Raw genomic sequence first — 27,079 nt, 5'->3', positions numbered from 1 at the left:
GGGTACTCAGTGGGGATGCCCATGAAGAAGCCAGAAGTTACCTTATTAACTAATAAGAGATGAAGGAAGCCTCAATGTTTGGGTTCATAAGAAAAATTCAAATAGAAACAGATGTCCTTTTAACTTAGACAAGAAGCTGTCAGTACTGAATCTTACTGAACTATCTTTTCTCTCTGAATTATTCAGCAGTTGGTCCAGATCACATAGAATTTTGAAGGCATCATAAGAACAGAATTTTATCTTAGCAAGAAAAGATTCACCCCTTGACTGAATAACAGGAAGTAAACACAATAATAGGTTTTTCCCTCCCTTTTGTTTACCAAAATATATTTTATATATGGTATTTCTCTAAACATTTAAGAATGTAGATAGTCTTCACATGCAGTTTTATCATGTCTTCATCGTATTCTCTGTAAAGTGGAATGCAGAATTGATTTTCCTCTTCTCTGACTACTAAAACTTCATTTCCCTCATTTCCACTATGTACTAACTTTTAAATCTCATTTAGTCCTCTTTTTTCCCCCTCTCTAATTTCTTTGGGAGTCAGGAGGTTGACAATGAGTTGAATCGGAGTTGCTGATTTATTTTCCTATGGCAGTAAACTCCCTAAAATAAAGGCCACCTTCCTAGCAGAAGTAGATGCTGTCTTGTCAACTCTACTCCTCTCTTGCTGCCAAAGACTGACACCCAGCTGCAAACAATTTCATGTTTGGATGGTATATTAAGCAGAAGATGGACACCCCAAAAGAAGAAAGCCAACACTCGCTGTCTGACATAAGCATCAGGGTTAACAGGAACAGCTTGCTAAACCTTCCTAACTATGCCTCGTAGATCCTTGCTGTGGGAGAGAAAGACAAGGCTGATCTGAGTCACAGCTTTCTCTTTTAGAAGTGAGCAGCCTCAAGTACCTCTCCCAGGCAATCAAGGAACCACAAAGTAAGATTCTCTTTTCCTTGACTACTGTTTCAAATCTATTTATCATAATTTCACAGAAACAAACAAACAAAAAACCCCTCCCAAACATTCACCACTGGTCCCATCAGGGCTGGGAGAAAGCAGGTACCTTCTGGTTAACTTTAGTGGCGGCCACAGTCAGATTGTGTAGATCCTGGGGATTACAATCGGTTTCGTTCATGCAGCAACTGGGGGGGATGCCATGATCCAGGAAGTAGGGGCTGGTGCTCCAGTTGGTGTAGTTCTGCACACCACAGCAGCTCAGCTATTAACAGTGAAAGGAAAATAATCAAAAAGTGGTAGATCAAATGTGGTCTCCTCAATCACTGCCTTGTAACTTTTACAAGAGAAACACAGGCCAAGGCCCTAAGACAACATGTGCAGCTTTGGTGAGTCAAGATGAATGGGAAGCTCCAATAACAATTATACCCATACTGATGCTTGTTTGATCTCCAAGAAGGAAGTCCTAGATTATATATCACATTGCCTTTCTTTATTCACCTCCACAAAGCAAAGCAATACTTCTGTGTCCAACTCACAATCACCTATTGATATAGATGTATTCATCCACTAACTCAGGACTATTGATGGGTGAATTGAGGCAAATATGGTTTCAAAAACCTCTCCACTGGGATCTCTACTAATAAGTAAATAAATCGTTCTTTTAAAAAGATGCATATACAGAAAGGGAGAGCCGCAGCTGGTAAACTATAGCCCAGGAGCTACCTGTTTTTGTAAATAAAGTTTTACTGGGACACAGCGACAACTATGTGTTCACATACTGTTTGTGGTTGCTTTTGTGCTACAGTGCAGAGATGAGTAGTTGTGACAGAGTGTATGGCCCTCAAAGCATAAAATATTTACTACTTGATCCTTTACAGAAGAGGCTTGCCAACCCCAATATAGGGAACATTAAAGCAAATGGGGCAAAAATATAATTAATTGGTAAATCTGAGTATACAGTTCCTTGTAATATTCCTGAGACTTTTCTGTATATGTTGGAAGTTTTATCAAAATAAATTAGAAAAAAGACTGCTTCTGAAGTAAACAAAAGCAAGAAAACCCAAAGCAAAAGCCTCATTAGTGATTCCTGATGGACGGTCATGCTTGAGTGCCAGCACCTGCCACCCAGACAGGAAATCTCTCTTCTATTTCCCCCATATCCTCCGCAAAATATCAGGCAGCTCACCCTCTTCACATACCTAACAGATCCTCAGTTTCTTCTAGGTCCACTCTATGCCCACTCCACTGCCCCGGCCAGTGAACACAGCTCACCTGAGCTCTCCACCCAGCCTGAAGACATTGATCCCAGAAAGCCAGCCTCTGGGAGCCAACTCTAAGCAAGGTTGTCACACACTCACTGCCTAACTCCTTCCCAAGGGTTCAGATCTGAAGAGCAAATGAGCTGTCCTTGGCATACTTGCAACCCTTACTGATGCAAGGCACACGCAAGAGAGTGGTCCTCCTTGACACTCATTACCTGAATAACTGGAGCCTGGACAAGGACTGGGTGTCAACTCTTGGCAATGGAACTGGACTAAGAGTTGAAGAACGGGAACCAACAGCAAGCACTAGGCCAACCTACCAGCAGCCCATAAGTCTAAGCCCAGACCTCATAGGTAGTTCACACCCCCATCTCCTCTGGAACTTACACTGCGCTGCACATGGTCCACTGCCCGGCTCCTCTCATCATTGCCATTGTAATTCTGCATAGCGTCCGTGTAAGTCCTCAGGAAGGTGTCCTTGATCTATGGAAGACAAGGAGGGATGTGATTGCAGCCCACCACAGCCCAAACTGACTCCAATTCTTACCAACTTCTACCCTAACATAGCCTCTTCGGAAAGTCGCTGTATAAATATAGGCCAGGGAGGCAATGCCCCATTTTCTGAGACTGAAAAGCTCAGAAAATTTCCCAGGGGGTTTTTAAGCTCAGGAATTTAAAAAATTGTTCCCCTCAGCCTCAATTCAGAGAAAGTCTGACCTGCTGAATGACCTGCTGGAGGGGCCTGTCCATTTCTGAAAGGGCTGTGATGATGAGCTGCCAAACCTCAGGCATGGGCTTTCTACTTATTTTCTTTGAATTGATTAATGCCCATCTTTCTATAACTTTCTCTGCCCTTACACAGGAGGGTCATAAAAGACAAACCACTTGGGTGGACAGGATGACTGATGTTTTGGTCAAAAACTGATCCCCGTTTTACCATACGAGTGAGGCAAAACCAACTTTCACTTACCTGTCTTTAGTGAGGCAAATTAAAAAAAAAAAAAAGAGGATAAAAGACAAGAACTTAAAAAGGTCAGCTGGGCGCAGTGGCTCACGCCTGTAATCCCAGCACATTGGGAGGCTGACATGGAAAGATAACTTGAGGTCAGGAGTTCAAGACCAGCCTGGCCAAGATGGTGAAACCCCGTCTCTACTAAAAATACACACACACACACACACACACACACACACACACAAATTTAGCATGGTGGCAGGCGCCTGTAATCCCAGCTACTTGGGAGGCTGAGTCAGGAGAATCAATTGAACCCAGGAGGCAGAGTTTGCAGTAAGCAGAGATTGTGCTACAGCACTCCAGCCTTGGTGACAGAGCAAGGCTCTGTCTCAAAAAAAAAAAAAAAAAAAAAAAAGATTAACAAAATCTTTTCTGTGAATACATTTGACTTTGGGGTAACTTTCAAGCTCTGTTTCCCTGAAAACCTGATGAAGGTGGAATGTCAGATGTGTTACCAGGCCACTGAGTTTGTGATAAAACTGACCCCCAATTGGTAAAATGTCTCCAGATTGGGAGGACAGCAAATGACAATAATTACTTGGTGGGAAGCTTAGGGCTAAGTATGGTGACTCTCCTAACTAGGCATATTCTTTGCTAAAATGCTGTAAACTATGCCCATGGGACAGTTACAAGACAGAAACACCAGTTACATGCAGCTTCTAAGCTAAGGTGGCTACCACACCCAGCTGTGTCATCTCATTTCACTGCACTTAAGCTGTCTCTTAGGATGGGGGACTGTACACAGAATAGGTGCTAGACTATTTTGTGGACTCATGGTGGAGAAGCAAGCCCACTGCTGCCTAGCAGGCAAGCTGGCCTTCCTTTGTTATATCTTTCCGCTTTTGTTAAATGGCACTGAGACCTACTGTCATCATGTGAGTTTGACTGTTGAGCCAAACTCAAGACCAGCGCTGGTGGTCAGAGTGGCATTGTACCCTCCTCCCACAACATCCCTCAGGGTTTCAGGCAAAAGAGATTAGGTAGATGAGGATTTCCAGCCCCTAGGCAGCAAGCACCATTAAGAGAAAAACCCCTCCACAGAACGCACTCCCAGCAACCAACAAGAGGGAAGTTCACAAGGGCTCAGGTAGGAACAAGCCAGGCTGCTCCTGGTGTTCACACAGGCACAAGGGGCACTTATTAGGGCTGTTGAGGCCGACACTTCATCAGGTCTCACTTCACTAGAGACTATGACTGGGGTTCTACTTCCAAATGCAGCACCCGTACAAACTGGGTTTTGGGAGTCAGCTTTGGCATCTGGGATACTGTCTCTGGTAAAGGGGAAAAACAAGGCAGTAGGGGAGCAGAGAGCATACAGGCCAGCTCAGGGGGAACTGAACCTGGCCAAGCACCACAGTGGTACCAATGAGGGTGCAGCAAGATGGGTTAATGAAAAATCTAAGACAAAATTAAAAAAGAAAAAAAGGCAGGGTCTGGGAACAGATGGTGCCAGACTTTTGAGACCCACAGTAACTCTCTGTTTTCCACCTGTATCTTGTTTTTTTTTTTCTTTTTCTTTTTAACGCATGTGTATCTGCTTCTGGCTTTACTATTATTTATGGAATACAATGATAAAATTATGAGGCAGCAAGACAATTAGTTTGGCTTGCCTTTACAGTCTTAGAAAACTTGTTATACAGATATACACTTGTGCCTTACTGAAGCAGCTATTTTAAAAACAAAAAAATAGAGACAGGGTCTCACTCTCTTGCCCAGGCTGGAGTGCAGCGGTGTGATATTAGCTCACTGCAGCCTCAACCTCCCAAGTTCAAGTGATCATCCCTCCTCAGTCTCCTAAGCAGCTAGGACTATAGATGTAAGCCACCACACCCAGCTAATTTATTTTTTTATTTTTTAGAGATGGGGTTCTCACTATGTTGCCCAGGCTGCTCTTGAACTTCTGGCCTCAAAAGATCCTCCTGCCCCAGGCCTTGCAAAGCTCAGGTCTTGCAGATATGAGCCACCATGCCCAGCCTGAAGCAACTATTTTTAAAGGAGTATGTAATCCATATTGAAGGTGACTGCTTTAAAATGGGGGAGAGAATCATTTTATGCAACGGCTACACGGAGAAACAGTGAAGATCAACAATGAAGGTTTCATGCTTGGTGGAATTCCCACATTTAGAATTTCATGAAAATTTCAGGTCATATGACATGATCTTTGGAAAACAGCAACACCACTGAGGAAATCAGCTAGCCTATATGCATGTACCTTTTACACATTTCAAGAGGTTTCAAGAATCCTCCTCCCAAACACCCCTTAATTGAGTTAGGCATTTTGTGCATACTCACCTCATGACGAAACACAAACCCTGAAATGCCAGCTACGAGCTCAGCCAGGAACACCAGGGACAGAAACATGGCATACTGAAAATGAAGCACACAAAGACAAAGTCAGACACATCAGGATTAAGAAGAGGGCTTCTCCAGGGTAGGTTACTTTCAATCAACGGGAATTAGACAAGTCCTCACACTCCCTAGACAAAGTTTAGAAAAAAAATATAAAACATTCTTCTCTAAATTTACCCACATAAGCCTCAATCTAGGAATGTGTGTTTAATATGCATATGCATTCTGGAGTACACAAGCTGGGGAGAATTTACTGAGAGACTGGCATTGTGCCTGTCAGCTTGGCTCACCTGGAGAAACCCGGAAGGAACTTTCACAACTAAGGTATCTACTATTTGTTACGCTAGAATCTTTGAGCTAGAAAAAAACCAAACTGCTCTGAAGGTCACAGGACACATTCTGCCCTGTCTGGGGGGCCTTTTTTTTTTTTTACCACTTTCCTCACGACGGTCTGCAAGCCAATTCCCTGCGGCCCATTCCATTTTGAAACTGTTCCAATCATTGGAAAGATTTCCTTTCCCTTTGGCCACAAGTCTGCCTACTTCTAACTTCCACTCACTAGCATTGGTGCTGCTTTCAGAAGAAATAAGAACCGGCCCAATGTCTTTTCTCTAATGCTAGTCCATCATGTGTGTGAACACAGCCAGGATGAGAACCTGCTGCCTGGGCAAAGGCCTCCAGTTGTCTCAACCACATCTCGGATGAAACAGTTACAAAACTGCTTCATTTGGAATTGTATCCCTCCCATCTGGGCCCAAGAAGCCAAACGTGTGCAAGATGATGTTCCTCTTCAGATTGGTGGTCATCACTGGACACAGTAGCCGCAGCAGCTTTCCTGTGGAGTTGCCCGCCTTTCTTGTTCGGGATGGATGCTGCATGGAGTTTATAGCCTTTCAAAAAGTAAATACGCCATACTACTAATGACATTTGCAAGCATCTAACATCTTCAGTGCTTTTCATCTCATGCTGCCAGTACTTCCGAAGTTTTTTGCATGTGCATGCACAGGCAAGCACGTCTAAATTCAAGGGTAGTACATGGTATTTATGAAACATTAAGGATAACTTTGAAAAGCAGATAAAAACGAGAATTGATTCCTTACCTACAAGGCACATGTCTTACAATCTGCTTCTTCTCATCTCAAAATAAAATATAATGGTTTTGAACATTTGCAGTGGCCTTAAATGATGCTGTGGAATTTGGATAGATTGCATGTGGCCACATTACTTACCTGTAAAATATACACGTCTCATAAAGTATACATATGTATGCAGAATCATACATTTTTTTTCTCATCTAGTGGCACATATATCGAAAAAGGAAATATTGGCTTAAAATATCAATTTCTTTCTAAATATTAACAAAATTCTCTAGAAAGCACAGCCACTCAAATGCTAAATATGTAGTTATGAGAATGTCCCATGTATGTGACTTCTTTCCCAACCTCATACAAAATGCAATTCAAAGCACAGTTTGATGTGAGACTCTCCCATTTTGCTGATAGGATAAGCCTAGACTCTTCCAGAAAGTTGAGTGGGAAAATAACTGCTAGCAGGCAGGTGGAAGAAAGGACATTTATCTCTGTAGTCAGAAGTCCTCCTAGGTTTGAATCCTATCTTGTTATGAACTACCTCTTAGAAAAGAGGCAGCCTCTCTGGGCTTCCATAAAGTAGACATAGTTATTTTCAGTTGTTTTGCAATTAATGAGGTTATATGAGGACTGCAAAATTCTAGACTGACAGTTAATCAAGTGACTTCCGTTCTCATCAGCCAGATCAGCAGTTTTCTGTGTCTGGCAAGTTTCCTGCCTCTAGGAGGTTTCAGAGAGTGGCCGTTTTACCTACAGAAAGCCTTGGCCAAAAGCCTATTGGGAAGAGCTTGTACTAAATACAGGTCAGTAGGGGTTAGAGCTTTTTCCCAAATATAAACGTTGGAGTTGAAATAGTCCTGGCTTTGGAAGGAAATATACAAGGGTTCAAAGCCCAGCCTTCCATACATTAGCTGTGTGAACTTGGATGGGTTATCTAAACCCCCGAGTTCCTATCACATAACATGAAAATACAACTTACACTGCATGGTGGTAGTGAGGAGAAAAAAAAAAAATGTCATACGCACCCAGTACAGCCTCTGTCACATAAAAGGAACTAAATCATATTTTTAAATGTTTTTGTTTTTAACTGACATATAACAATTGTACATATTTATTGGGTATAGTATGATGTTTTGATTCATGCATACTCTGTGTAATGATCAAATCAGAGCAGTTAGCATATCCATTACCTAAAATATTTCTTTGTGGTGGGAACATTCTAAATTCTCTCTTCTAGCTATTGCTAAATATATAATACATCAACTACAGTCACCCTACTATGCAATCAAACACCAGATAATTCCTCCTATCTAGCTGTGACTTTGCACCCATTGACTAACCTCTGCTCCTCCCTCCTCCCCTATCTCTAGACAAAAAATTAATAAATGCTGATGAGGATGTGGAAAAGGGGGAACTCTTATACACTGCTGACTAGAATGCAAATCAGCACAACCCACTATGGATAACAGAGTAGAGGTTCCTCAAAAAACTAAAAGTAGAACTACCATATGATCCAGCAATCCTATTGCGGGGTATATAACCAAAGGAAATGAAATTAGTATGTTGAGGAGATAGCCGCGCCCCCATGTATATTGCAGCACTATTGACAATAGCCAACCTAAGTGTCCATACACACTGGACACAACGTGTCTATACACAATGGAATACTATCTGGCCCTAAACAAGAATGAAATCCTGTCACTTGCAACAACATGAACGAATCTAGAGGACTAAGTGAAGTAAGTCAGGGACAGAAAAGACTAATAACTGCCTGATCTTACATATAGGTAGAATCTAAAATTTGATCTAAAAGATATTTGTAGAGACCCAAATTAAGCCCCAAACCAAAAAGCTCTCTACTTCCCCAAATGCTCACCTGCTAGTGAACTTGTGTTAGGAGAAGAAAATGGTAGTGTGGTGTGAAGCCACCTCCAGAAGAGGCCAGAACTAACTATCCCATTGTTTATACACATATCCTAATTTATGACATTATACTCACCTATGGGATACCTTTGCCCCACAAGCAAATTTAGAATTAGAACACAAAAATATCCCCTCTCCCACCCCTCTCCAGTCATAGTATTTGGGCCAGGAGAAACTTTGGTGATTTAGTCCAATTCTATTTTGTCATAATTGGAGACAAAGGTCCAAGGAGGTTACATCCTTGCCATTAAGACTTAAACCAGTTAGTTGGAATCAGTCAGGTCTCAACACCACATCACTTCCCTTCTTGTTTGAATGGATGGTTTTTTAGAATTTGTTCTTTTCTATGCTTTTGAAGTTAATTCTCCCCTTGCTACTCATTGTGCTAAACAAAAGGTTCTCGATACTGGTTACATGATAGAATCTTCTGGAGAGCTTTTTAGAAAATAAGGTGCCAGGGCCTCACCACCACTGAGGAGTCTACTTCAACCAGCTAGCGGTGGGATGCCGGCAAAGGTTTTTGCAAATGGCTTCCGAGGTGATTTAATCACATGTCTGGAGTTGAGGACCACGGCACTAGACCAAAAGAAACCCTAGTGTTTATGAGAAGTACTAGAAGGTAGACTCAGGGTGTTAGAATAGAGTGCCAGGTGACAGCAGCAAAAGTGCCTCAGGATGGGCCTCATTATGGCTTGCCCACCAACCTGAAGAATCAATGGTGGCTGAGGCATCAGCCTCCTGTACGGTCTGCAGGATAGAAAGTGGCAAAGTCAAGCACCACTTCTACGAAGTTGACAACACAACACTGACTGCCCAGTGCCAGTTGGGAAGATGGTTCCTTTGGAATGAAACACTCTCACACCCACATATATCACTAGATGGTATTAAATGTTACTACAACCTAGGGCTACACAGGGACAGGCAACATGGCCCTGATGGAATCTTTGCTTCTCCCTTCATGGAGTAAGATGCCTGAAATAATTTTAAACAAAATTTTATTTTGAGGAGAGGTCTTTGCTAATTTTTATCTACAAAATCCTTTACCATCAATCCCCATCAATAAAGAACATGAACAGTGAGTAGAGAATTAGGCAACTGGTGTACCTAAAAGTTAAAAATCACAGTAATAGCCTTTCAATAGTCTGCCTTTATCATCTGGCAAGCATCACTGCTTTATCTGTCCCATGAGAGTATGCACCCTGCACTGGTCCTGGTAGCCAACACTTGACACTGCATAAGTCCTCTGGGTGGCAGGCTCTGACTTAGCTCAACTCTCATAGCACTGAGACAGGGAGTGCAGGTTCAGAGAAGACCACACACATGCATCCATGCACGGCCAGGCTCAAGGAGGTAGAAAGTATTTCTCCAATAGGAACTTGGAAGTAAAAGTCTGCTTATGTTCAGGATGCTACCTTGCCCACCAAAGCTGCATATCACATGCTTAAGGAGACTTCTAAGATATAGTCCAAAACTGAAACAGGGCGAGGCCGGGTGTGGTGGCTCACGCCTGTAATCCCAGCACTTTGGGAGGCCGAGGCGGGCGGATCTTGAGGTCAGGAGATCGAGACCATCCTGGCTAACGCGGTGAAACCCTGTCTCTACTAAAAATACAAAAAAATTAGCCAGGCATGGTGGTGGGTGCCTGTAGTCCCAGCTACTCGGGATGCTGAGACAGGAGAATGGCATGAACCCAGGGGGCGGAGCTTGCAGTGAGCGGAGATCGCGCCACTACACTCCAGACTGAGCAACAGAGAGAGACTCCATCTCAAAAAAAAAGACTGAAACAGGGCATCTTGTCATGAGGATACAAATGGACTACTGCAATGACTGGCCACTGCTTTGTCATCATCTACCTGGAGGGGCTGGGACTAGATTTAGCGTGCCAGGCTGTGTTTGGGGCTGTTTTTGCCTCTAGGGGATTAAAGGCTGGGTTAGGAAAGAGTCTGGACTGAAATTGTTAAGGTCTTGTCTGTGACCTCAAGACGAACCATTTCACCTCCATGTAATTTACATTTTTACAAAAATACAGTTGAGAAAGCAGTATTATGTTGTGACATACTCACCAGTTTCAGCATCCATGGGCTACCACGACATGTAGCAAAGCATCCAAACAGGCCAAAGACAACAATAGTGGTGCCAGTTCCGATGAGTACATAGGGAGCATTTGTGGAGTTCTCGGCAATAAGGGAGATATAGGTGCCCAGAGTAAGTTTGCCCCAGACTCCAACAGCCAGCAGGATCACCCCAGTGATCTGAAAGAGGGATAGGAGAGTGTGAAGCTATTGCCAAGAGAGGTGACAATCAGCACAGAGCAATGTGGCCCAATCTGAAGACTCAAGTTTCCATGAATAAGATGGTACTTGCTGTAGGATTTCCTGAGCAACGAGAAATGTCAGAGAGTGTTAACTAAAATCATCATAAAGACACTTTGGTTTTTTTCTTTTCCCCAATAAACGTGCCCCTTACATAATCCCATATGCAATTATTGTGTTAATTAGAAGTCAAACCAACAATAAAGAACTTCTTTTTTAAAAAGTAGTTTACAAAGCACATCATACGACAGGTCTGAGAGCCTTCCCCCAGCTGCTGCCTGACACCAAGCTGGGTATAACCCCAGGAAGAATGACAGCTGCCCTCTTTGATGGAATGTGTATACACAGTATATTTTATGGACATTCTGCACAACGTTTTCAGGAACACAGTGATTCCCTTTGACTATTATTGCAGAAATTTCCACACAAACAAAATATTCCAAATATTTTTGAATCCCTATTGATGTGCTGTCTTAATATTTTATTCAATATAAAACAACAGAAGAATCTGCATAGTTCCTGGAATTAGCTGTAATGCGATTTGCCAAATCCCACTGATCAGTCCAAAAGAAATCCCTATAGCATGTCTAAACTAGAACCCTGCATCAATCAGGCCTTTACTTTATGGGACAGATTCCAGGCTGCATGCTATGGCTAACTCTCCACCCCCTGCAGGCCACACACCCTGGCAGCTTTAGCTGCTAAAGCCACTGGGGTTGCTTTATGTCTCTAACCATCTCCCAGGCTGGTCTTTCAGGTCACCAATAGCTTAGCAACTCAAACTGACAGCCTTGTAACTGCTACCACTTCTGATACCGCATGAAGCTTGAAAGAAACTTGGGTGTCAAAGAAAGACCATCTCCAGTTTGACCCCACCCTAGAGCCTGATGTCTCATACCAAATGCCTTGGATCCCTGTCTACTTTGCTCACTCAAGTGAGGAGTCAAGGTGAGAAAACTGGAGAGAATTGGCATGATACAAATCAATACCCACTTTGCCAAGGTTTCCCTTATCAATCAATACATGGCTCCTAATGTCTATGACCACCACAAAATATATGCTATACCACGAACCAAATGTCTGGGCCAGTGAAGATGCTTAGACCTCTCTCCTTTATACTCTGAAAACACTTCCTGTAATTTGGAACCATCAAGCTCCATTATCAGATTATTTTTTGGGGCAGGACCAAGAATAGTCCATGTACCTTTCACTGCATAAGGTAAGGGTGAGCTCTACCTGTATGGGGGGAGAGGTCAATAAAAACAACTAGAGTTTGGTGACACTTCCCCGCCCCGGCAGCCTGTCTACTTTGTAGAACCCTCACCATGAAGACAGAATTAAAGGTTTTAAATCAGAAAAAGATTGAGGAACTAATGCTACTTTTATTAGGCAAAGATAAACAGTCATGATGCAGTGTTGCGGTGAAAGTGTTTGACACTAATATTTGGGAGAAAGTGGCCCCGTGGAGGTTGACTGCCTTTGAAAAATTCCAATGGAGATGGCCTAGCGAATTAAGAAATCCAAGAAAACCAAGAACACAGATGTTGCCAAGAGTTCTAAGTCCTCTGCTGACACCCGGTGGTTGTTTAAAAAAGTACTTTCCTTGAGCAGCCTCTTCTGCCATACTCCCCCACACGGAAACATAAAATCCTTTTTACCTGCTAAAATCAAATTTTAAGAACCAACTGTCAAGTCATTAGGGGAAAAAATGCAATGGACACTATGTAGAGAAGGACAGTGCCTGTGCCATCTTTTACTAATGCCTAGCACAGTGCCTGGCACAGAGTAAATGCTTACTATTCCATTGGGGAAAAAATTACATTTTTTATTTCTCTGAGTCTTAGAACCTATATTTTATACAACAGAGCTTATCAGATACCAAATACTTACACAACTTCTACATTCAGTAAATACTGCGAGGTGATTTAAAATGGGACCAAAGAGAAATTTCCCCCATACTTTCCACTGTAGCATTATCAGCCTAAGCTGTAAACATCACAATGTAAATGTATTGAACAAAAGCAAAAATTCAGTTAAGCTAGTTGTTGTTTAGGCTGAATATATGCCTCATTCAGAAACTTGCGACTTCATGGTATTGCTCCCAAAGATACAGTAACGCCTCAAATATAAACTGAGCTGCTGCATTCTGTGAACTGCTATTGCTGGTCCTTATTGGAATGTGATTGCTTTAATGAAAATGTATACTGCTAATCAAGTATGACAGTCTGATAACTTATATTTCTGTGACCAGTGATTTCATGAAGTTCAGTTACTACCAGAACAAATCTTACATGCAGTATGTCAAAGTTAACACAAATCCTGATTTTAAGGCAAACAGTACCAAGATCATTTTAATGCCTTTTCTCCTTTCATAACATAATGTATCCTAATGCAATCATTGCTTTGTATATGAAGCCTCTCCTCACGTAAGTGCAAAACCTACACCAGTTTGTTAAAATGGTCATAAAATGTAAATTACACAAATATTTCATTTTCAGAAAAAGACTTTTTAATTTCAATAGGTTTTTGGTGAACAAGTGGTGTTTGGTTACATGAATAAATTCTTTAGTGATGATTTCTGAGATTTTGGTGCACCCATCACCTGAGCAGTATACACTGTACCCAATGTGCAGTCTTTTATCACTCATCCTGCTCCCACCCTTTCTCCCCAGTCCCCAAAGTGCATTGTATCATTCTTATGCTTTTTGCATTCTCACAGATTAGCTCCCACTTATGAGTGAGAACATACGATGTTTGGTTTTCCATTTCTGAGTTACTTCACTTAGAATAATGGTCTCCAATTCCAACCAGGTTGCTGCGAATGCCATTACTTCATTCCTTTTTATGGCTTAGTAGTATTCCATGGGGTGGGGGTGTGTGTGTGTGGACAAAAGCCACTATCATATGTATAAATTTTTTCTTGGCTCCTGTCAACACACATTCACTCCACACATGTGCTTTTGCAAGCACCCACAGCAAAGTCATGTCTCAAACATGACTTTTGAACTGAAAAGCAAGGGACTTTTTTTTTTTAAAACATCTCTCTCCTGCTGTGAGGTGCAATGAGTAAGTTCAGAGTTCACCAAAGCAATTGTGTGTCTGAGCTCCTCAGAGACCTCAAATCCCTAAATCAATCATCAGCATATATTACCTTTCTCATGGAGGTTTTACTTCTTTCTCAGAAGAATTGATCAGCAAGCAGCCAATGCTGTGGTTCAGTGAGGAAAGAGATAGGAGACCATAGATAAACTACACGACTGGCCTGGTGAAGGACCAGCACCACCTTATATGCTCCCAAATCAACCACAAGCCAGGACGGTAGGCCCAGCAATCCATCAGCAGTAACCAGGCTGAGGCTCTCCCTTTCTTGCTTATTCCCAGCATCTCATTTTCTGTGTGCTTACAACACAGCTCAAAATGTATGGGTAGCAAAGTACCACTAGCTACTATTAATTTAGGCTTGGTGATGAGACAGAATAAAGCTATAATCATGGCATCAGAAAAGTTAGATCAGAACTGAAAAGGCTTCTGTGTGATGATTACTTTAAAATTATACTCAAAGAAAACTTACAGATAGGTTTGGCCATATGCCAAGGGGGTATCCAAAATGCTCTGAAACAGACTTACTACGGTTTATTTTCATCCTAAAATGGCTATTAGGGGAGCAAGTAGCCAACATAAACAATTCCCCTTGCTCTTGCCAGGTCATCCTGGCTAATGCTGATAAGTCTCTCTGTGGATCTTGTAGCATCCCGATCTTCAGAGAAGTGCCAGAAATAGAGGACTTCCATCTTGCTCACCTGTCCAGAGGCATTTTACTTGAGCCCACTCTGTTTTGTGCATGCAGACTACAGACCTTACGATGAAACTGGTGCAGCTGCTGTGCCAAGTCTGAGTGGGCAAAGTCCTTATTTCCTCTCACTAAATCCTTAATACAAGGTTCATAAGCCCCACCTTCTATGTGAATATATGCACATTATTCTAATGATGACACAAGTTCATATTTACTATATCATTCAATGAAAGAAAACAAAACAACAAAAATTGAATCACAGAGGTACAAGCTATCAAAAAGAGACTGCCTACTAAGGAGCCATATGGAATAGAAAGCACTGCATCTAAAAACCAACAAAAAGAAACACACAGCTGAGAGCATAGGCAGCAGTCTTAGCTGGATTGCATTTTAGTTGGCCCACAATTCGATCATCCCAGAGGTTTACAGGTTAATTCCTTCATAGCGACTACACACAGAGGTATTGTGAAATATCCTCCAGAGAATTCTGTAACTCAGAAGAAAATGCATGACACTGAAATTCCATACACATCATCAATAATTGAAATCCACAGTCCTCAGATGTTAGGTTTTAAGAGGAGAAGTACCTGACAAACTATTCTTTTAGCTGATTCTTATGTGAGTGTGTGTGCCAAGGGGACAAAGACGAGGAGAAGTCTTTGCACCATGTTGGGACCTGATTAGGTAGAGGTGGAGAAAGTAACCAGAAAAGCAAAGAAACCAACCAGCAGCTTCTATAATGTTATCGTCTTATTTCAAGAAGTAACAGTATGCATCCATTATATTTACAACTTAAGATTTTATTACAAATTGTATGTATACTTAGTGTTTTTTAAATAGACTAAGAACCATAATTTATTGGGATTCTTCACTGGGCTTGAGAACCCATTCCAGATGAGTGGCAGAAAGGGACTCAATAAATTTAAAAGGATGTTAGCTGGGGCCAGGTGTGGTGGCTCATGCCTGTAATCCTAGCACTTTGGAAGGCAGAGGCGGAGTTGGGCGGATCACTTGAGGCCAGAAGTTCGAGACCAGCCTGGCCAACATGGTGAAACCCCACCTCTACTAAAAATACAAAAATTAGCCAGGTGTGGTGGTGTGCACCTGTAATCCCAACTACTTCGGAGGCTAAGGTGGGAGAATCGCTTGAACCCGCAGGGCAGAGGTTGCAGTGAGCCAAGATCACGCCACTGTACTCCAGCCTGGGTGACAAGAGCTTTACTGTGTCAAGAAAGAAAAGAAAAGTAAAGAGAAAAGAGAGAAAAAAAAAGAATGTTAGCTGAGTGTGGTGGCTCACACCTGTAATCCCAGCTGCTCAGGAGACTGAGACAGGAGGATCACTTGAGCCCAGGAGTTTGAGGCCAGCCTGGGCAACACAGAAAGACCCTCATCTCAAAAAAAAAAAAATTAGAATTAAAAATGTTGTAGTTTTGTCATTAATAAGCTGTGTGACTTTGGGCAGATCACCTGATGTTTCTGGGCCTCAGTTCACTCTTCAGTAAAATCAGGAGGTGGAGAAACCTGATTGCCAGTGCTTCCCTCCCAGCTCTAACATTCTGATATAACAAATCAGAACCTCAAACTTGACACACTCAGTCACACTGAAATATATTTATAGCTGTGCCTTTAGGCAAACAAAAGAGAGTTTCTAAGATTCTCCCTGTACCTGATAAACCACCAGCAGCAGGGGTAGGAAAGTTAGCTCATTTCTGGACCTGAAGCCCACTGTTCTGTCAGCTTTCCAAGGTGGCGAGAGGCTCCTGGATAAGAAAGGGTTGGAAGAATGCCCAGCAGGACACGCGTTTGTAGTTTTACACAGACAACTCAAAAATTTATAAGCTCACTAGCATAACAAAAGCTTTACTTTTTATAAGAAGATCCCACTGTTATCAAGACATGTGCTTTGAACTCTCTCTAGGCAAGTATTTTGGCCAATTCAACCTTTTTACTCCATCATTTTTGTCTCTTGTGTACATGTATACATGTGTACGTCTGTGGGTGTGTGTGTATGTGGAAGATCATACATGTTACATAGCTGAGAGGTTGGTGGTATCATTAAAAAGAGACAGGGAAGTAAAGAAGGGGGAGAGGAGTGAGATAATCTTAAGTGCTGACTTGTTAAAATGGAATCTGAGAACCAATAGGAAATCCAGAGACCATCTGGTCCAGGCTCTGTTTTCTATTGGGTTTAGGGTGACCAAAAGTCACATAGGCAACATGTTCAGAAGGCAGTTGTGAATGTGGGGCTTGAATTCATGAGTAAGTCAGAGCTGCAGGTGAGGGCTGAGGCCAGAAGTGACAGCTAAGAGAGAACAATGAATCTTAGGAAACAGAATCAAAAGATGGTGGGAAGGTCAAGGACTAAGGCTTGAGGAAGACTGCCACTAGAACATGAGAGGACAATGCTGGAAGACAGGGGACAGCAAGGAGACACAAAACAGAGTGGACAAGTCTATGAAGGTGGTTGCCAATACGAGAAGTAGGACATGGAAGAAACTTTTTCTCCTTTAAAGGTTTATTGGAAACAAGGCCAGGCACAGTGGCTTGTGCCTATAATCCCAGCACTTGGGGAGGCCAAGGTGGGAGGATTGTTTGAGGCCAGGAGTTCAAGACCAGCCTGGGCAACATAGTGAGACCCCCATCTCTACAAAAAAAAAAAAAAAAAATTACAAAAATTAGCCAGGTGTGGCAGCACATGCCTGTAGTCCCAGCTACTTGGGAGGCTGAGGTGGGAGGATCACCTGAGCCCAGTAGGTCGAGGCTGCAGTGTGCTAAGATTGTACCACCACACTCCAGCCTGGGTGACAGAGAAAAACCTTATTAAAAAAAAAAAAAAAAAAAAAAAAAAAAACTTATGGGAAACAAAACACCAGCACAATTCATTGACCCCATGTATACTAATGACCAGACAGGGCACTCTTTTTATTTATGCACCAGTACAGCCCACTGAGATCACATTTTGTATTTTAATATTATTACATCCTAGACTCAATTCATAGACTTCAAGTTTCAGGAGCTAGGTCATGAAGCCAGAGTGATTTGTCACAAACTCTAGCTTCTATTTGGATTTTATCAGGGATCAGATAGCCAGAGTCTAAAATGCAGATTGTCTAACAAGGTCTAACAAATCACAGATGCTTTTGAAAATATGAAAAAGGCTTTGAATAGCACTATGAAAAGTCAGAACTTCTAGCTTTGGCTGTGGGTCTATTACAGTCTCTTCATATGTGTAGTGAAACAACTAATCATTTCATAGGAAATGGCTCCAGGCATGCTGTAAGTCCAGCAAACAATACTTCCTTCTCTAAGTTGCAACCACCAGCTTACACCAGTCATGTTGCATTTCTGTGTCTTCGTTCATCATCTACAAAGTGGCAGGACTAGCCCCAGGGCCCTTCCAGTGCTAGAGTTCTTTGTTTCTTTGAATTACCAGTGGTCCTCAGAGGGGCAAATATCAAATTCAACTGTTAGCTTGGATGCCAAAGACTGGTCAACAGCATTCACCAAGGTGCTGCACCTGCTGGGCTCTGTATCCAGCCTGGGGAGTTTAGCTAGAGGGTGGCTCAAGGAGGCGGCTGGCTGGAGACTGAATATTCTCTAACGTCCTATAGGCCCATGAAGGGGTAAAAATTGACCCATATGGTGACAGTATTTTCAGAATTAAAAACAGAATCTGAACACAGTAGAGATCTTTGAAATTGGCCTGTCACAGAAAATCAGGGCCATACAGCTGCTAAAATAATAATAAAGGTCACCTTGTTAAGAGAGCCTTTTACTACTTGAATAACTAAACCCCTTCAAATGAGGCCCACACAGCTCTACCTTATACTTAATTCCATTATTCAACAAATACAGTCACATAAAATTCCTGAACATGTTATTAGGTACTCTGTATATCGCACTGGGAAGAGAAAGAATGGGCACCTCTATTGAATTGGTTTCTCATTTCTTTTATATTACCCTAAAAGGTTATAGACTTTAGGTTTCTTCTCCCTTAAAAACTAAATTCCCCAAAAAAGGCCCAGAAGCAAAAAGAAAAGAAAGAATTTGACTGCACACATATCTGTACATTGAGAAACATTCTATTACATCAGAGAAGAATGTTAAGGGTAGCTTATTCTGAGCCCCTTGGCATTACTTTTTCTTTATAAGCATTGTTGAGTTCTCCTATCAAATGTTTAAAACAGGACTTAGGTTTTTGATCTATACTAACAGTGAAGGTCTTATTTCAACTTTGAGAGTTCAAGAGCATATGAAAGGAAGAAGCAAGCAAACCAGAGGTTAAGACTATATGCATGTAGCTCATACCTCTGGCTTCATGATGGCCCAGATATATAAATAGACATCATATAGGTAAATGCCTATTAGGAATTGGGGCCAGCAAAGCCACTTACCAGGAGATTTATGTACTTAGAAATCAGCACCAGCTGTAGTGGCTAAAGTGACAGAAGCTTAATGTTTGGGGGATTCCCTCTATGCCCCACCTCCTTTATCTTTTGGCACAGTTGAATATACACTGAGGCCACGTGAGTGCCAGGAGCACTAACAGTCTTAGCGCCATTAGCAGATAGCCGACCACCACTGAAGTAAGAGTTATGGCAAGAAACCCCTTCCCTTGCTTCCATTCCTCAGATAACCAGCGCTGTGAAAAGATGGATCGAATTCCACACTAATAAGATAGTTTTAAAAAAAGAGCATGTCAGAATAAGCTTATAAACAGGAGCAACATATTAATGTGTGTTGACAGAATGTTTCTACTGACTACACATTTTTCTGCCCTGTATTAATTGTATTAATACATCAGGATTTTAAGAGTCATGTGGGGAAGGCATAAATCCTTTCCTCCTTTATATCCACCAAAGCCTCAGCCATACCTCGTACCTGATTTTCCAAGACAACATGCTGTTCAAACATTCTGTCTTAATATCCATCTAAACAGAATCACTGCTTGTCTGACAGTGATTCTCAGCCTTCAATTTGAAAGCCAGTCATTGTGCCTATAGTACAATGTACCTCTGGAGCATATAGTAGGAGCTCAATAAATACAGAATGAATCTTAGTGATGAGCTCTTCTTCAAATTCAGCTCCCTTTTAGTGACTGTGTCCTCATGAATTTTGGATGGGAATGAATCTGGAAAAATGAATGGTAACAATTCTTCCATAAATGCCAATCTGACAGCGGCACACTCCTTTCTCATAATTATGTTGAACATATTTGGCTTTCCTGGAGTTCCATTATTTTCGAAAGGGAGAATCTTCTTTGCATAATTTATGCATAAGATTATCATCTTCAAAATACTGAAACCAAAACCATAGTCCTAATAAATACTTTATACACAGGAAGAAGCTAGAACTCAGATGGCAAAAAAAGTCACTGAATTCCCACGCTTTATGTGGCTATGCATCGATGGGCTGTGATGGGGTGGGGTGGTTTGAAGAATTCATGCCTCCTTTCAGGTGAAACTGGAGCCAATAAAACATAATGTAAGAAGAGGATCTACTATTAAATGTGGAAAAGCCTGGAAAAGAAAGCATGTATGCAGTGTTCAAGAGCAAGATTCTCATATAAATAGTAAGGTAGGATTCTCCTTTCAATGATCCTAACTTTCTCCTGGGGTGATTTAGGGAAAAAAAAAAATTAAAAACTTGTATTAGTGACTTAATTCGCTTTCTTTTCAGCACTCATATGTCCATACTGCATATATATGTGGTACTGCTACTAAATGCAATGTACAGGGAAAATTCAGATGTCTAATGTTGACAGAGCACTGTGAAAAAAATAACTTTAAGGTAATAGTAATATGTTTTTGGCCCCCCAAAAATCGGACATTTCAGAAAAACACAAAGAGGACACTTCACCACTTCTACCACTAGGCCAAGCCTCCATCTCCCCTTGCATCCACCCTTGTCCCCATTCTCTATTCAGCACAGCAGTTGAGGTGATCCTGCTGAAACCTAAGTCCAATAATATCATGACTTTGCTCAAAATCCTCCCACAACATTTCATCTCTCAGAGAGAAAGTCAACGTTCTTATCCTGGCCTGCAGGCCCTACTTGACCTGCAGCCCTCACTGGTTCACTCTGCTGCAGCCTCACAGGCCTCTGTGCTCATCCTCAACACTCTTGGCATGCCCTTGCCTCAGAGATTTCATACTTGCTCTTCCTTCTGCCTGGAATTCCAAGATCTCTCATTTCTTCAAGTCTCTGCTCCTCCATGAGCCCTTCCCTGATGACCCTATTTGAAACCAGAATTCCACTCCCCCACAGGGCTCCTGCTTTATTTTTCGCCATTGCACCTATCACCTTTGTACACTATTTACCTTACTCACTTCATCTCCCAAAATGAATGTTAAGTTCTGTGAGGGCAGGATTTTTGTCCTCTTCATGGGTGTATCCCTAGGGCCAAGACGAATGCCTGCTCATAGGAGGGGCTCAGTAAATATTTGCTAACTGACCAAATACAAGACCGCAGGCAGGTAAGTAAGTATGAGCTTTGGAGGCATAAAGTCTATTGTCACTAGCACTGCATCAAGGAGGCTAAATGGTGGGCCTGACTACTTACTGTAAGGCCCTGGCAGTTGCACTCAGATAAAAACCTGTTCTTTGGCCAATTGCTTCTAATCCAGCACATTGCTTCATAAATGTCTGCATTTGGCCACAAGGGGGACTAAATGAGAAAGCATGGGAATGGTTCCTTCTAATCCATCACCACTAATAGAAAAGTAATTTGAAGCTCTAATATCCTATAACTCTATAAGGTCTGTAGCTGATGGTTAGCAGCCAAGATAATGAACAGCATTTATGTAAGATTTCCCTCTCTCTTAAAAAATGTACAACTGAGATGCTTACTATCTATGTGCCCTGCACTATACTAAGTGCTTTAATGCTTTATCTGGCTCAATCCTCTTAATAACCCTATGAAACATGCCCAAGGTCATTGCCACTAAATGGCAGAACAGTTACTCAAAGCCCTGACCCTCCACCACTGCTTTCTTTTAACGTCCTCTTTAGCCTGTCTGTAGAAGGTTCTTTCTCTTCAACTCCTTACTCCTAACTCTTCCACAAGAAGAGTTCATAAGCCAGCGTCATCCATCCTGGCACTGATTTGTCCTTGAATCAACCCTGAGAATTTGGCTGCCATAATTAAAAATAAATAAGACCTATAGGCATGGCCAATAATTCATTTATTTTAAAAGGCTATCCATTATTTCCCTCCTTCAAGCAGGTAAATCTATAGAAATGAAAGCATGTTCCACTCCAAGCTATAGTTTGATACTTTAAAAGCCAGTATGGGAAATAAAGATCTTCATGTATATGTCGAGGTGAACCAGAAATGTTCAGTATCATAAGCACCAGGAACAAACCTGTGGGAGGACTGATCTGAAGAACCAATAAAGCTTGACAAACATATGGAAAACTGTAGTGTCTTGAGTATTGGTTTTCCACCAAGCACACTGTAAAATGAAAGCTTAAGAAACTTAAGTACTCTGGTTTGGGCCCTGAGAAGAGAAACAAGAGGCCACAGGTGCAACATACATGAGGAGAACCCACTCTGAAACTGTGGAATTGCCTTTCAAAGTAGCTCTAACCAAAAGCGATGGGCTGAGTCACCAGATAAGGCAGCTGCATCATATCTGCTCACCCCACAGCCTGGGAGGGGGATTTGATTGGTTGTTCACGAACGAAGGGCACAGTCTGGAAACACAGTTAACCGTGTATGTGTGTGATAAATGACATTTATTGAGCAGTACTGTGCTCCTTATACGCTTCATCACATTTATTCTTAATCTCTGTTTCGCAGATGAAAACCTGAGGCTTTCGGTTGTTGACTTTCAGCAACTTGCTCAAAGTCACAAGGCGAATAAGTGGTATAGCCCAGAGTCCAATTTCTGTCCAACTCGAAGGCAGTTTTCCTGGTCATTAGGATACTCTGCCTCTTGCGGCAGTGTAAGTAACAGCAGTCAAGGCCAAGGGCTGAGTTCCTCTATCCAATATTACCCAGTCACTGACCCTCTCCTCTAGGTAGGTGAGCGCTAAAGAGAAGCCTGGTCTTCTTTATACTGCCTAAGGGCTTCCTACAAGTGAGCTATGAGGAAACCAGTACCCTGAACCAATTTCCACAGCGAGGTTTCTTGGGCACTTTCTAATTGTCAATAGCCAGGAAACATGGGTAAAGGCAGAGTGGGAAGAAATGGACTCTACAAACTGACCCTGGGGGCGCTGGCCTTTGCCCTTCTCCTTTCCTGGGCTGGACCCTCCCGTGCCCCTTATTGGGCATGCTCCATTTTATGAACTGGGCTGTGTTCCGGGTTATTTATACATTACTTGTTTGAAACTCAAAAGGTATTTTCGTTGAGAAATCGTGTTATACATGGTGGCTTGTTTCTAGGCCAGTCCTCAAAAATCTATATTTAAGCCAGTATTAGGGAAAGTTATAGGGAAACAGATTTTTGGCTCATTACAAGGAAGAACTTTCTAATAATAGGCACTGCCCAAAATGGTGTGGGTTGCCTTGGGAGGGTTACCTTACAACAGAAGGTAAACAGCTTTCTGGGCAGCCCCATAGAGGCTCTGGATGCAACCATGGGACAGAAGTCCTATGGCTGGAAATCCAGCAGGAAGGGCTAAGTTGCACTGTTTTTCAAAACCTGTTCTCATTCTGACTATTGTCCCAGAAGCCTTGTGCTAGCCAACTGGCTAGCCTGTGCTAGTCAATTATCTCCCTGGATTTTCATACACGGATGAATAGGAGCTTTAACAGCACAAGAACTGGGGAAACCATTTTCCCAGATCTGGAGTTTCATTTCCTTTGATCTTCAAAGGAAGCGATAGGTCATATAATTTTGTCACATTAAGAGCAAGAGAAAAGCCTGTTCAGTGTAATGGGGCTGCAATGAAAACGAGCTGTGTTCTTTAAAAGAGGATATGGCACTGGAAGGAGTATTTGCCTTATTATTTTAATTCTTCTAGTTTCCATAAGCAAATACACTCTACATCGCTTAGAGTCAGAAATCCTGGATGACTTTAAGAATCAGTGAAGCTGGTTAAAGATAAATTTACAAAAGCTATAGGTGCAACCTTCATACTTTTCACATATAGACAAGGATTCTGTCAAAAACCTGACGTATATTGGAACTAAAAAGAGGAAGTGTCTAATAAGGTGCTATTAGTAATGGCATATTGCACCAGAGATCTATTCCTATAGAAAATTACATAGCTCCTTACATGGCTACGGGGGCAAATACAACTCCACTTTGGACCCTGAGGCAGCACAACCATCAAACTTGCTCCTGCAGGATACATGCGGGGCTCTACCTGCTCAGCCCTCCTGCCCCATCGCTGCCCTGCCAGGTCCTACCTGCCTTTCAAAGTACAACAAAGATGTCCTTTCCACCAAGAGGACTTTCCTGACACTCAAAGACAATAATCATTTCATCCTCTTCTGAATGTGCTTAAGATTTTCCACATACCTCTTATGACTGACATTTTTACCTTGTATTCTAAGACTTTGGGAACACTTTATGTGCATCCCCAGTCATCTGCTCCCTGAAAAGAGATGAGTCCCTCATGGGGATTGTTATTAACTCTGTGTGTGTGTGTGTGTATGTGTGTGTATGTGTGTGTGTGTATATATATATATATAAAATCACATTTCTGATAATGAAATATGATCAGAAAGAGTGCTTTGATTGCAAATAGTTCTCATCAAGGACATGACGGCATTTTTCTTTGGTTTCTGAGGTTGCTAAGAGGGCATGAGATGGGAGAGGTCGGGCAGGGAGCCTGACATGTAAAAAAGGCTAGGGAGATGCAATAGTCAAGTTTGGAACCAGCATCAAAGGCTGTTGCATTCCTTCTACGTTGTGCTTAGAAACAAATATGACTGTTGTGGTCTTAGACAAATGAGAAGTCCAGAAAAGTATAACCTGGTAATCAGGTCCCTCAACTCAAAGTTCAGTGATGTAAGCCTCTTCCTTCCCCAAGAGTCACCAAAACAACTTATTTTAGAAAGCTAAGACTTCTCAGCAAGAAGCAGAAATCCTTCCCCTCTGACAGTGTCAGCTGAAAGTGACTGGCCCGGGGACCATACCCTCTTTTAAAGAACTCTTTAAAGCAGCAATGAAGGGGCCAGAATGGTTGAGTCCCACCTGTGCTCCACACAAGTTATGGCCAAGGACATGCTTTCCTGGGCAAAGGAAAGCCACTGGCTCTTACCATATGTCTTCACTCACAGCCAAGGGCTGTCTGAAGCCCTGGCATACACTGTGAGTGACTGTGACCAAGGACTGCACTGGCTTGCTGGTAGGATGGACCAGCAGGCACAATGGTATATTCTGACCTCTTACATCAATTGATATTGTTTTTACTAAACTGTTCTCTCAACTCATTTTGCCTCCCATTGTTCAGACGTAAAGTATCTTAACCACAGATCATGTGGCTACTAGCAAGAGATGATACAAGCCACCTTGAGCAAGGGGCTTCCTGAGGGCCACAGGCATCTTGTGGGAAGCACAAGCCGCTGGCACTTCCTGGGACAGGAAGTCAGAGGAGCTACCCTTCCTATAAGCCAGGGCTCTAGGATGTACCTCTCTTGCACATCAGCTGCATTCTTCTCTATCTATGCACACTGGCTCTCTCTGTACAAAGGCCTCCCACTAGGACATTCCCGATTCAAGCATCCAACAGAGACTGATAAGCAGCCTTGAACATTAATTTCAAATTCATGGAAGAGAGAATCTGAGGGGCCCGTCTCAGGTCAGGTGACCTCTCGGAAGCCATCAGCTGTGATGAGGGCAGGGCCATGTCCCAATGCCCCATCTTATCAGCAAGTGCTAGGAGAACAGATGGTCAGAAAAGGCTGTGAGCCGGGCAACCCACTGATTAACATGCCTGTCACTGTGGGACTTGGCTCTCCCTTTCCTCCTGAAATAAAGGATGGGGCCTGTGAATTAGCCTATGTGTTCGGTCTGACTTTAAACACTGCATCCTGTACAGCATCAGAAAACTGTGGTGATAGACCTGTTAACAGCACAACCCTTTGTCCCAAAGGGACCCTGGGGAAACCCAACTCAGGTAGCCACAAGCAGCCTGTACCAGCAAGGGAACAGAAGCTCTGGTTGGCTAACCAGGGGGCCTAGAGGGAGGGTGCAATACTGGCAACTCCCAGGAGGCCAGACCCTTCCCTCAGCTCCTCCCAAAAGTGTGGCTTAGGTCCTTGACCACATAAGGCTACATGCCAAGTGACTTCAAATAAATGAAGACACTAGCTTGAAGGAATTGGCTTGTTGCCAAACTCACTGTACTCTATGGACCATTCAACGTAGGTGTCTCTTAAATGTTCCAATGGCACTGGCAGGATCCTTCGGATATCCTTTCACCGTCACCAAGCCTCTCACCACATCTGGAACCACCACCCCCCTTCTGACTTGGGAGCTCAGCAAGTGGCTAACATTACTGCAGTAGGGACTCTTCCCATGCAAGAATGAGGGCTTGGTGGTCACGAGAAATGTATCATTGTGGACAATATAGCATAAGAAGAGGTGTCACACTGTGTCACAGTCTGTTAACATACTCATTTGGGGTGAAGAAAGGGCCTAAGGACCAAGAGTATATAAAATAAGTGCCTTCCAAAATGCTAGAGGATATTCATAAAAATAAATGTTTAAAAAGTAAATAATATAGTAAATTAAAAAGCAAGCAAATTTGGGATTACACCAGGGACCCTCCTTACCTAACAGGAATAACATAATATTGGCATCTGTTACTTCTTCTTCTTCTTCTTTTTTTTTTTTTTTTTTTTTTTTTTTTGAGACAGAGTTTTGCTCTTGCCGCCCAGGGTGGAGTACAATGGCATGATCTCAGCTTACTGCAACCTCCGCCTGCCAGGCTCAAGCGATTCTCCTGCCTCAGCCTCCAGAGTAGCTGGGATTACAGGTTTGTGCCACCATGCCTGGCTAATGTTAAAATGCAGATGTCTGGCTGGGTGTGGTTATTCCCACCTGTAATCCCAGCACTTTGGGAGGTTGAGGCGGGAGGAATGCTTAAGGCCAGGAGTTTGAGACCAGTCTGGGCAACACAGTGAGATCCTGTCACTATGACAAAAATTTTAAAACTTAGCCAGGCATGGTGGCACACACTTGTAGTCCTAGTTACTCCAAGGGTGAGGCAGGAGAATCACTTGAGCCCAGGAGTTTGAGCTGACAGTGAGCCATGATTGTGCCATGGCAGTCCAGCCTGGGCAACAGAGCAAGACCCCACTCTAAATAATAAATAAATGTAAAGGCCTGAACTAAGCTACATCGATAGAAATCCTAACAGTGACTGTCCGTGAAGGGGTCAGGAATGATAGGAGGGGACACATGTGGTGATGCAAATAATCTTTA

The 27,079-nt window shown here is 42.5% G+C and overlaps 2 protein-coding genes across 2 annotated transcripts in view; one reads left to right on the top strand and one right to left on the bottom strand.

The window, feature by feature from the left end:
- DYNLT3 (dynein light chain Tctex-type 3) overlaps positions 1–27,079 on the top strand; it is a 752,500-nt gene that overhangs the window by 22,181 nt on the left and 703,240 nt on the right. The window lies entirely within an intron of this gene.
- The window catches only part of TSPAN7 (tetraspanin 7), a 118,432-nt gene that overhangs the window by 12,061 nt on the left and 79,292 nt on the right, over positions 1–27,079 (bottom strand). Inside the window, exons 2-5 of the mRNA XM_050776531.1 lie at positions 10,655–10,843; positions 5,524–5,598; positions 2,607–2,702; positions 1,064–1,219 (exon numbers count right to left, since the gene is read on the bottom strand). Of these exons, the coding sequence (XP_050632488.1) occupies positions 1,064–1,219; positions 2,607–2,702; positions 5,524–5,598; positions 10,655–10,843 (516 nt within the window). The remainder of the gene's footprint in view (positions 1–1,063; positions 1,220–2,606; positions 2,703–5,523; positions 5,599–10,654; positions 10,844–27,079) is intronic.

Source organism: Macaca thibetana, chromosome X, assembly GCF_024542745.1.
Source record: "Macaca thibetana thibetana isolate TM-01 chromosome X, ASM2454274v1, whole genome shotgun sequence".
In the NCBI taxonomy this organism is placed as follows: domain Eukaryota; kingdom Metazoa; phylum Chordata; class Mammalia; order Primates; family Cercopithecidae; genus Macaca; species Macaca thibetana.
The sequence above is the reverse complement of the archived record's forward strand: the minus strand, read 5'-3'. Positions and strand labels throughout refer to the sequence as shown.